The 11,860-nt window shown below is 35.5% G+C and overlaps 1 protein-coding gene across 6 annotated transcripts in view; it reads right to left on the bottom strand.

Moving 5' to 3' along the window:
• The window catches only part of LOC111872269 (rho-associated protein kinase 2), a 125,141-nt gene that overhangs the window by 50,779 nt on the left and 62,502 nt on the right, over positions 1 to 11,860 (bottom strand). For 5 of the 6 annotated variants that reach the window (XM_023865978.2, XM_023865980.2, XM_023865979.2 and 2 more), the window contains 3 exons: positions 11,429 to 11,452; positions 10,353 to 10,513; positions 9,020 to 9,274 (listed from right to left, as the gene is read on the bottom strand). In XM_023865978.2, coding sequence (XP_023721746.1) covers positions 9,020 to 9,274; positions 10,353 to 10,513; positions 11,429 to 11,452 — 440 coding nt within the window. The remainder of the gene's footprint in view (positions 1 to 9,019; positions 9,275 to 10,352; positions 10,514 to 11,428; positions 11,453 to 11,860) is intronic. The other variant, XM_023865982.2, reaches the window with a different exon arrangement.

Below are 11,860 nucleotides of genomic sequence, written 5' to 3'. Positions count from 1 at the left end.
ATGCAATGCAGTAGTTCGACGTACATCGAAAAGCACCTGAAGATGGGACTTTAGTGCCGAAACATGTAGTGCAAGAGAGAAGAGTAAGGTGAATAAATGTATGCACTGTAAGACGGTCAGAATAAATCATGGATACATAATAGGTATATAAAAACATGCAGGTATTTGAATGCAATGTTGTTTCAAAATTTTGAAGCAATCGGTGAAGAACTTTCGGAGATTTAGGATCAGTAACAAACAGACGGTTACACTTTTATATATACAGAGATATATATATACACATAGACCGTGTCTGTGGTCTAGTGGTCAGCATTCCTGGCTACAGATCCAGAGGTCTGGGTTCGATTCCTGGCACTACCATACTTTTCGGAGAAGTAGTGGGTCTGGAACGGGGTCGACTCAGCCTTGTGATGATAATTGAGGAGCTATTTCAAGGAAATAGCGGCTCTGGTCTACAAAACCTAAATTAACAGCCATGGGGAATTGTTGCACTGACCACACGACACCCTCTATCCACAAATTTGGTACTAAACTTTGCCGACAAGCGGCGGTCGCTCAGTCAGTATAGTTCTCTTGCGGACTATAATCACGGAGTTTTTTATATATATATATATACACACACACACACACACACACACACACATACAGTTGCACAGTTACATGCAACTGCCATTCTTCATGCTCATTTTTTACTAGTATTATCATATGGAACTAAAACCTGGAACTGAAGTACACTTCTTCCTGCTAAATTCCTCAGAAACACAACCCAAATAACTAAGCAAGGCAGAATAATAATATATCGTGCAAAAGAGAGAGAATCAGCATTAACATCTTCACAGAAATCAAGATGATAGAACTTATGTGTAAAGAAAACAGATGACAATTTGTAGGGAGATAAATATGAAAGAAAATTTTTAAGAAGACAGACTACAGTGGAAACAGCTTTGCAAAGTAACAACACAAAAACGGAAACATCACAGATGATTCTTCATCTATAACATCTCTCCAGCTTATTTTTCTTTGTATGGACAACTCGACAAACTGAACTGGCATGTTGATAATGTTGAGTACTAGTACAGTACAGGGGGCAAGCAGAGCAAAACAGATTCTGATCACAGTAAAACCTTAGGAAACTCGTAAATTTCTGACATTTGTAATAGTTCCAAAATGATGAAAGTGCATACAGGCATAGATACCCCACTTGATGTCATTACCCGGTTGTGCAAAAACAAGCTAGGCAAAACACTACAGAAGCAGTTATAAATGGGAAACAAGATTCCAGTGTCCAAAATTTGGTCTTTACAGACCTGAAACTAATTAAGTTAATGGTAACACATATATGAAATAGAAACAACAAAACCACTAGATTAAAAATAAATAACGACTTCACTATGTTTTTTTAAATGCCATAAGTAGACCTTTGTTTTACAACTTCAACTCTTGTTTAATCTTGACATTTTAAAAGCATACAGGAAAAAGACGTGGATTTAAACAAGGTCTTACCTTCAAGAACCTGAATTTCACTTATGTGAATAGGGACTGAATTATGAAGAGAAAAAATTAAACAATGTAAACTTCGATACATTTTCTCTTAACAAAGATTTGAGACACATGCTATAAAAATCATTAGCCTGGATTAGTGCAAACCATTCAATATGAATCTCAAGTAATCAGCCAAATAACCTTACTGAAGGATTTCTTATATCACTGTGGAGGTTTGATTATAATGTAATAATGAAATTGATATTAGCAGCAGTAAGTGGGGTATGACTGCATTATACATTCAGCAGCCTCATGTACATACTATGATAATTAGGCAAACTGAGAGTCTCAAATTTTTATATCAAATCAAGGGAAAAAAAAACATCAAACTTAATTCCAACACCGATTTATCCTTCTTGAACTTCCAAAACTGTTAGGTAAATGCTCTTGCTTTGGACAGCAGCATAAAATCTACATGATCTATCACAGAATTGTAATGATATACAATGCTAGCATGAGCCAATTTGTCAAATAAATCTGTCTTCCCATCCTGCCCACAGTGTGGGGGGGGGCATGGCCCTAGAACTGATTCTTTTATATACAATGATTTGTGATAATTTTTCACTGTAAAAGAATCACCCATCAAAAGGGAAGAGTATTACACTGTAATGCAATGTGCAAAAGTGGTTAGTGTTATAAACTATGATGCCAGCAAAAAAACTGGTTTAGTAGAGAAAATTCTGGTTTTCATCTTGATTCTCAAAATTCTTCCAAACTCTTGTCTCCATCTCACCTTGAAGTGAATTGAATTGAATTTATTTACATTCTATAAATCCTAAGCAGGTTAGTACCTTTGGATACAGAACATGTCAAAAGGTTACATACATAAGTACAGGCAATTTTAGTTTAAAAATTAATATAACTTAATTTTACATCATTCTCTATTTACATTGAAGTATTCATCTAAAGAGTAGAAGGAATGAGCATGTAGATAATTCTTTAACTCTGATTTAAACTTTTTAGTATCATTGCCCAAGTTTTTAATACTTTGTGGCAGATTGTTGAACACTTTTATGCCAGTAAAGTAGACTCCTTTTTGATATACTGATAAAGTTGATGAGGGTAGGTGGAAGTTATATTTTTGTCTAGTATTCATGTTATAGACATCAGAATTTAATTTGAATTTATCTTTTTTGTAAACAACAAATAAGAGAAGCGATAATATGTATTGCGATTGAAGTGGTAGAATTTTTAATTTCTTAAATAATTCTCTACATGAATCTCTACTTCTACATCCTGTAATGATTCTAATTATATTCTTTTGTATTTTAAAAATTATTACACTATGTGAAGAGTTCCCCCAAAATATTAATCCATAGTTCATAATAGAATGAAAGTAGGCATGGTAAACCATCTTCAATGTTTCCTGTGACATAAAAGGCTTAATTGATCTCATCGCATAGCAAGCTGCATTTAATTTAGGTATAATTTGTTCAATATGTATTTTCCAAGACAGTGTACTGTCTACATGTATTCCAAGGAATTTTGTATCAAGTACTTTACAGATTAATTTGTTGGCATAACTGATGTCCAGATCAATTTGGTGGTTGTTTTTAGTTGTGAATGATATGTAATGGGTTTTATCAAAATTTAATGAGAGTAAATTGGCTTCGAACCATCTGTTTAAGGCTTCAAATACAATATTTATGTCATTTTTAAAGTTTTCAAATTTAGAGTTCTTAAATATTATACTAGTGTCATCTGCATATAGAATTGGTTTAGATTTATTGTTGATGGTTTTAGATAGATCATTTATGTAGAGAAGAAAAAGTAAGGGACCTAAAATTGATCCTTGTGGAACACCGTGCTTTATAATTCCCCAGTTTGAAAATGCATTATGACTGGAGTTTTTATTATTTATTTCAACTCTTTGATACCTGTTTTTGAGGTATGATTTGATCCATTCATTAGCTTTGCCAGTTATTCCATAGAAATTTAATTTCGATAGTAAGATATCATGATTAACACAATCGAAAGCTTTTGCTAGATCACAGAAAATCCCTCCCACAATTAATCTGTCATTGAGAGCACTTAAAATATCGTTAGTTAGTTCATAGGTTGCTTTTTCTGTTGTTAGGTCTTTCCTAAATCCAAATTGCTCTTTGACTAATATGTTGTTAGAATTTAAGTGTTCAAGTAGTCTATTATACATAACTTTTTCAAAGACTTTTGAGAATGAAGTCAATATGGATATTGGTCTGTAATTAGAGATGCATTTTCTCTCTCCTTTTTTAAAAAGTGGTTTCATTACAGCGTATTTTAAGCGTTGAGGAAAAGTACCTGATGATAAAGATTTATTACATAGATGATTCAAGGGTGAACTGATGTAAACAGAGCTTGCTTTAAGTAATTTGGTAGAGATTTCATCATATCCATGTGAATTTTTGGGCTTAAGGGATTTAATAATGTTTTCAATTTCCTTCCTTGTTGAGAATTTGAGATTGATATTTGGAAATGAATTGTTAAAGGCACGAGACAGATAGTATATTGGATTATTATTATTATTATTATTATTATTATTATTATTATTATTATTATTAGTATTGTTGTTGTTGTTGTTGTTGTTATTGGAATATGTTTTCTCAGCTAATGAAAGGAAATATTCATTAAATGCACTTGCGATAGCTTGTGGATTGTTAGTGGACTTCCCTTCAATATTCAAACTTTGTACGTCTTCATTAACAGATTTCTTTCCTGATTCAACTTTCACAATATCCCAGGTGGTTTTAATTTTATTGTTTGATTTTAGAATTTGGCTGTTATAGTTATTCTGTTTGGCTTCTTTAATGACTTTTGACAAAATTTTACAGTACATTTTGTAGTGACTTTTTAGTCTTGGATCATTACTGTCCCTACTGGCCAAATATAGTTGTCTTTTGTGTTTACATGAAGTTTTTATTCCAATTGTTATCCAGGTGGATTTGTTTTTATTTTCATTTTTGACTATTTTTAAGGGAAAGCTTGAATAAAAGATCCTCAAGTATGTGTTCAGAAAGCAATTAAATTTAGAATCAATATTATTGCTGTCAAATACATTGTCCCATGATTCATTACTTAATTTTGTGACAAAATCTGCCATCGTATGCTTGTTGATTTTCCTTACTGTTTGATATTGTTGATTACTGGGCTGAAGGTCAATATTATTTATTTCTATGAGTTGAGCATCATGATCGGATAAGCCATTTATAAAGGGTCCTACAGTATAGTCTCTTAATTTTGAGTTATCAATGAATATATTATCTATCGCTGAACTAGAATTATTTTGAACTCTTGTGGGAAAGTTAACAGTACTGGAGAGATTGTAAGATGATAACAAAGAGTCTAAATTTAGTTTCCTATTACTGTCGATGAGATAGTTTATATTTATATCACCACAAATTATAAATTCAACTTTTGAACTATGCAGTACATTTAGGATGGTTTCTAATCTATTTATAAAGTGATTGAAGTTTCCAGATGGGGCTCTATATAAAGTCAGTATACAAATATTAGAAAAAGGAGAGTCTAACTTTAGAGCACATGCTTCCAGATCCTGGTCTTTGCAATAATCTTCTAAATTTATTTTAGTAAATTTTAGGTTTTCATGTACAAAAATACTCACTCCTCCTTTCTCCAGTGTTTTCCTACAGTATCTAGCACCTAAATTATAATTTTCTAAGTGAAGCTGAAAGAGTTGTTCTCACATATGACTAGTAATTACACAAGCCATACTTGAATGTCTACATTCCTCCTATCTGATCTCTGGTGTATATAATAACTTCAGTTCTGCAGCGACTGAGATTAGCTGTATCTACCTAACCCAACTGACTACATGCCTCCCCACCCTTTCACCTGTGATTCCACTGTTTCTTAAGATCATGGGTGCCTAAGACTGAGTGCCCACGAGGATTAGCATTCATTAATCTTAAAGCTGTAAATCCCACTCACACGGCAATTTTCACATTTTTATATTACAAGGTTTCTCTTGTTCACAGGAAGGAACTTACATGAGCATTTACATAACTGATACCAGTAAGGCTTTTGCACAGAATATAAAATAAATGTCATTTGTTACATGCTAAATTGAACCACAGTAAAAACCTGAAGTCCAGCAATGTGACATGATTTTACTACAACATTAAGGGAATAACTACATTCAATACAGGACAATCCAGCACAAAATGCTTCAGAGACACCATACAAATGTGTTTCCTTAAAAAGGATACAACTTCAGCTGCAGTCAAGCAGATTATTTGAATCTTAAGGATGTTCATTTCTGGTCTTGATTTTAACCAACCCCAGATATATAACACAAAAACTAATGTCTAACAATTACACTACAAACATTCTTATAAGGGGGGGGGGGTACCACTTCATCATCAACCTAAATAATACAAGCACGAGGGTGCAAAATTATTCAAATAAAGCAGACAACAATTTTCCTTAAGTCTCAGCTCGAATTATACATTAGTTTGGAGAGGTATACAAATGACACACTTAACTGGCCTGCTTCAAAGTTACATCTGTATTTATTTTCTGTTCATTGACATGTATACCACAATCCTAGTTCCACAAAAGTCATCAACATAGAAAAATCCATGGGACATTCCATTTTAACAAGCTCTAACACAAGGCTACTCAACTGTCACCTGTTGCCATTGTACACCATGCATATGATTTAAAATATTTAATCATGCCATACATGGCACAATGGTAAATCTGAGTACCTTTCCCACTGTGCAGTCTACTGACTAAAACTCTTAACATACATACATGCATGACAAAACTTTTCCTATTTCATGGGAAAATGCTTATACCATCTCAATGAAGTACTGACAAGCCTCTTGCCTTCACTGTGGGTACTTTCAGTAAATGGAGTCACTACAGTGAAGAATACTGCAATCTCACTGGATTGATAACCTTATAGGTAAAACAGTACTCACATCAAACATTATAAAATGAGGTTCCATTCAGCTGGTGTGACAATATTTTTAACCTGATATAAGACAGTTTGCGAAAAAGAGAGGTATAATGCTTAATAAAAGGTAAAGCTATCCCTAGAAGAAGCTGTGAAGGCCCATAGGGTTGTGAGACGTCAAGGCTCCCACATTTTCTCTAGATAATCAGTTCACAGATGGTAGTAAGGTTGTCAACCTTTCACACCAGCCGTCCTTTACCACCCAGGAAGAATCCTGGTACTAATTTCTGTTAGAGGCTGAGTTGACCCCAGAGCCATTGTGTGGCTGGAAGGATTAGGTCAATTGAAAAATCCGCCTCATTGGGACTCAAACCCACAACCTTCCAGCTTGTAGCACAGTGCCTCAATCAACTACATTACTACATGCCCCATACGATTCTTAACCATTAAGAGACTGGCCGTTTAAATTCCGGTAATGGCGGCGGGCCGGAGTTAATTTAAATGCCCGCCACTGTAGAGTAAAAAAAATTGTAATCATGTTACTGAAAATGCTGTAATTTCTACAATTTTTGTGATAAACGAACGAAATAAACGCTGCTTTTATCTAGAAAGAATATAGAATCAGATATTGTAATTTACAGATTTTAAAATCTCTAAAAATTGTTACACTGATTTCAAAAAAAAAATTCCAATTTCGAACGTCTCTCTACAAATATGCATACATTTTCTGCACAAAACATTTCTGCAGTATAAATGCCTGCTGCTGACATCATTCATACTGGTGCTGTCTTATCTGGCCAAAGGGGAGGAAATGTTCATGCTTTTATAGCACTCCCAACCTTTCTGTATATAGGAGTGAGGTCACGTCCCTCAGAAACTCTGCCTGTGTATATCTGCCACACAAGAAGTACTGTTAAGCTTCTTAGAAAGGCCCCCACATGGCCCCTTGCTTCTGCGTACTTTCAGTCTTATGTACCGCATTCTAAATCGGTGACATTTATCAGCTGCCTATCAACTTCGGCTTCTTCCATGCGAAATGGGGCCATGGGAGATAGTTGAAATTGTGATGTTTTATAAGCGTTATGATTAGAGAAGGCAAATCGGCAACACTGGCTGACTTCCTGCTAATACGAGACTGATGTAGCGTGTGGCTTTGCGTGGAAAAGAGATTTACATACGGACAAAGTGCATGAATTGCAACGTCGGAATGTGCATTCAGTTACATGACGCAGGAGGGAAGACTGTCTACTTATAAAGCGGGTGCCCAAAAATAATGTAAGTAGAACAAGAATTTCTATCTTAAAATTAGATTTTAAAACACTGTGAACACCCGCAGACTGCGCGTACTCATTCAGAGTTGCACGGCTACTCAGCTATACTTTAAAGGTCCCCATATGTCTTTCAGCTCTTAAAGGTTAATAATGGATTGAAATGGACGTGTGAGGTAAGCACTTATAATAGCAGTCATTTTACAACACAAATGAGTATGCAACATTCTGGCCACAGCACAATGGAACCAAATTTACAGAAGTTTGAAATTCCACATGCAGATCCAGCTATTTTAATACAGACATGTCATGAGTTACTTCTAACAGATTCTGATGATGGTGTATTATATTCAGGATTACGGTGTTTCTGAATTTTGTCTGTCAAATATTCTAAAGAACACAACATTTCAGAAACTGATCCAGTTTCTGAAATACTGTATTCTTTCAAATCATTAGAAGACAGGCAAAGTCCAGAAACTCAGTAACCCCAAGTAAATCTTATAGTTGAACACTCCAATGCGAATATGTCAGTCAGTGTAGTTTAAATACTTGCAGTACCCAAGTAATAGTCGCAGGTGAAGGCGCCATTGCCTTCCATTTTATACACACTATTTTATAATATGTGCAGAATATTCCATAAAAAAACTATGGAAAATTGGATAATTCCTTAAAGGCTCAGTTCCATGCACACATCACTTGATCCATGCAACAACACAATTCTCACCTTTGGACTAAGTGAACTGCTGTCTTCCACATTCTCTTTGGATTGCTGACCCAAACAGAACAACGAACCATTGTCTCACAACTTTATTCCAGAAAAATGCAATGAAAAAGAAACTAATACTGTGAGGCTCCCTTGCTTTAAGATGTTAAGCATTAACAATGAAAGGAAATATCCCCTATGGTCAAAAAGTATTTGACATGCCAGTGTACACAACGTATGAATACTAGACTGACCCATTAACAGTTACAGAGACAGTTCATCACTGCACACTTAAAAAGAGTTTTGTTTTGTATATGTTAACAGAGCTTAATATCAAGTTGCCCTTTATAAAGATTTATCACTGTGGATTTCATAATTAGACAGCCACTGAAGACTACAGCTCTACCTGCCATTAACAATGCCCAAAACAAGCAGAAAATATTTCCACACATATTACAAACATTCGATTATGGAGCCATTATCATGAGAAAATCCCTTGTACGTTTATTTACAAGTGAAGTAATATTCTTGGAGAGAATTTCTCCTCAGGTATTATACAACTACACTTGTACTTACAGTAAATACAATTATGCAACTCAGGAAACATACCGAAAAGTACTGCTCTGCTTCAAGCTGATCCTGCAGTTCCTTCATTTGGAGGTCATCAACAGAGCGTGCTGTCTTCACCTTGTGCAGTTCCTCCTCAACTGACTTCTTTCCCTCCCTGAGCTGTATCACTTCATGAGTCAGCTGCGCTTCTCTTGCTCGGAGATGAGCTGCCTCAGAAGACACTATGCCCACCTCTGTCTGCAGTGCAGACTTCTTCTGCTGCTCTTGTTCAACTTGTGCTTGTAATGCTTTCACCTGGGCACAACAGAACAACTTTGTTTTATTTACATGAAATCAGCAAGTCTAACAGAAAATCCTTGATATATTCTTGGAGCATGGGGAGTCAGAGCAGTAGATGGGGAGAGGCAGGGGGTATACAATTCTTTTATATTTAATCTGATTACATATGAACTCCTCAAAAATATAACAAATGAAAGCAGACCTAGACAAAAATGTGAATCTGAAATGTTATTAAATCGTTTCCATGTTAACCTGCAGTTTCAACGTGATGTTCACTTATCTGTTGCTCATATGACTGTACTTCGAATAATTATTTCCTAAGTACATATGGTAATCCCTGGGGCCTATGACCAAGAGATGATTCAGGCAGCAGACCACAGTTGTAGCATTCACAAGCTGGGCAAAAGCAAAACACTTTTATACATTCTGATATCTTCATGAAACCAAATAATTGAAATTAACATGTAAGCCAGCAGGAACATGTTACTTATTTATAATCCCAATTTAGCTGCAATGAGTGTAATGTACATTAACACATGGGCCCATTACTCGTAACAATGCAATCAATGAACATTAACAATGCCATCTGTTATTGCACTCTGGGGTTACGATCGCAAGCAAGGCTGGCAAGTGGCATGACCTGCAGCTCTAAGATGAATTCCCAGCAAACTTAACCACAACCACCCATTCAAGGTCATCTCAAGATTAAATTCAAATTTACACATACGGAGGGATCAGAAACATCTTGATTAGCATTGTACAATATGAATCTGCCTTATTTGAACTTAGATATCACAGAACTTCTGATTTTTCAGTTGCTTAGTGCAGCTATACAAATGGTTAAGTATGTGTATGCTAAGTTTCTTGAAAGATAAAATCCATGCACCAACAAATCTGTAAATAAAAAAGAAACTAGGAAACTGAAACGTTTGTATGTCAGTATACATAAGCGTTCACAGAACAAGTTACTTCCATTACATCAGGAACTCTGGAGTTCATGGAAAGGATCATTACTTCAACATCATTCACATCTTACTAGTATAGTTTGCATTTGCAATAACAATGAAAATGAAAGGATGCAAAAGGCCCATACCTTTTCACTTTCCTGCCGATGTTCTCCTTCTAGCTTCTGTAACCGCTGCTGGATTTGCCGATAGTCAACAGACAACATGGACATTTGTCTCTCTTTCTCCTGGCTCTGTAGGTCAGCCTTCTGGCGAGCACTCTTTTCCTCATTCAACTTTGCCTGCAGTGCTGTAAGCAGCAGAAACATAATTATGAGAGAGAAGTTTCGTGCCACCTAAATTCCTGAATTTCAGATCTTGATAATCATACTTTGAAAAATCAGTGTTGCCTAAATCTAAAACAAATTCAATGCAATCAAGAGGCCTGAATATGAAGAACAAAATTATTTGGCATGTTTATTTCATGCTGTTGTATTTTTGCTACTGTTTGATTTAGCATTATTTGCTATTATATTTGACCAACTTAAATGCTGTCAAAAAGATGATTACTGCCTTGTGAAACTCCAATACAGCAGACATGATACAGTGACCAATATTTTTATATAGGTTCCATAATCTACCCAGTATCTAATATCATTACTTGTACACTGGCTCTTACAAGTAGCAGCATTCTATAAGACAGATACATAGACAAAACTGGCCACTGCATGACAGAAAAACACAAGAATCAAGGAATGTCCAATAGCAAACATAATTTTACACATCATTTTATATAAAAAAAAAAGGTACAGCTATCGCTGTAACAGGGCTTGGAGGGCCATAAGGCTGTAAGATGTTGAGGCTCCCACATTTTCTAGACAAATGGCTCACAAATGGAGGTAAAGTTGTCAGCCTTACACGCCGGCTACCCTCCCCCCTTCCCCCAGAAGATTCCTGGTACTCATGTGTGTTAGAGGCTGAGTCAACCCCAGGGCCACAGCATGGCTGGAACAATTAGGTCAACTGAAAAATCCAATGACCTAATTGAGAATTGAAACGGCAACCTTCTGGCTTGTAGCACAGTGCCTCAACCAATTACGCTACTGCATGCATTTTTATTAGTTCTATAACTACAAATATAACTAGGCATAATACTCAACAGATGACCAGTCTCTCAGTAGAAGCATGGCATCAAAAAATGTTAATATATGTAAAACTGAGTTACCTCTAAAAATGTGATCCATTCGGCCTGCACCAAAATGAAAAACAGATGTATTTGCAATTACATGTGCAGCATGACATAAGATTAGTATCTGTGTGCACTTGTGACATGGATGGAAAACTGAAAACTTTCTGTTCACATCTCAGAGAACAATGACCCTTATCCACCTAGTTCTGTGAGAGCTCTGATACTATCAATTCTTTTTTATATCATTTGCTGGGGTTCCTGCAACAATTCTAGTAATTTCTTCCTCCTACTGACACATGTAAAAGTCTGCAGATGATGCTTATGTAATCCAGTGGCAATATATTCAAATATATTTTATATATATATATTGTAACATGTTTCGTTACTGAAGACGCCGTAGAGATCGTTAATTGGTTTATTCAACAATCTACAAGTAACGGCTAAAATTAATTATCACAAGGTTACGGG

The sequence above is a fragment of the Cryptotermes secundus genome, unplaced genomic scaffold (genome assembly GCF_002891405.2).
Source record: "Cryptotermes secundus unplaced genomic scaffold, Csec_1.0 scaffold1682, whole genome shotgun sequence".
Lineage (NCBI taxonomy): Eukaryota > Metazoa > Arthropoda > Insecta > Blattodea > Kalotermitidae > Cryptotermes > Cryptotermes secundus.
Note: the sequence above shows the minus strand (reverse complement) of the source record. Positions and strands in the feature narration are given on the sequence as shown.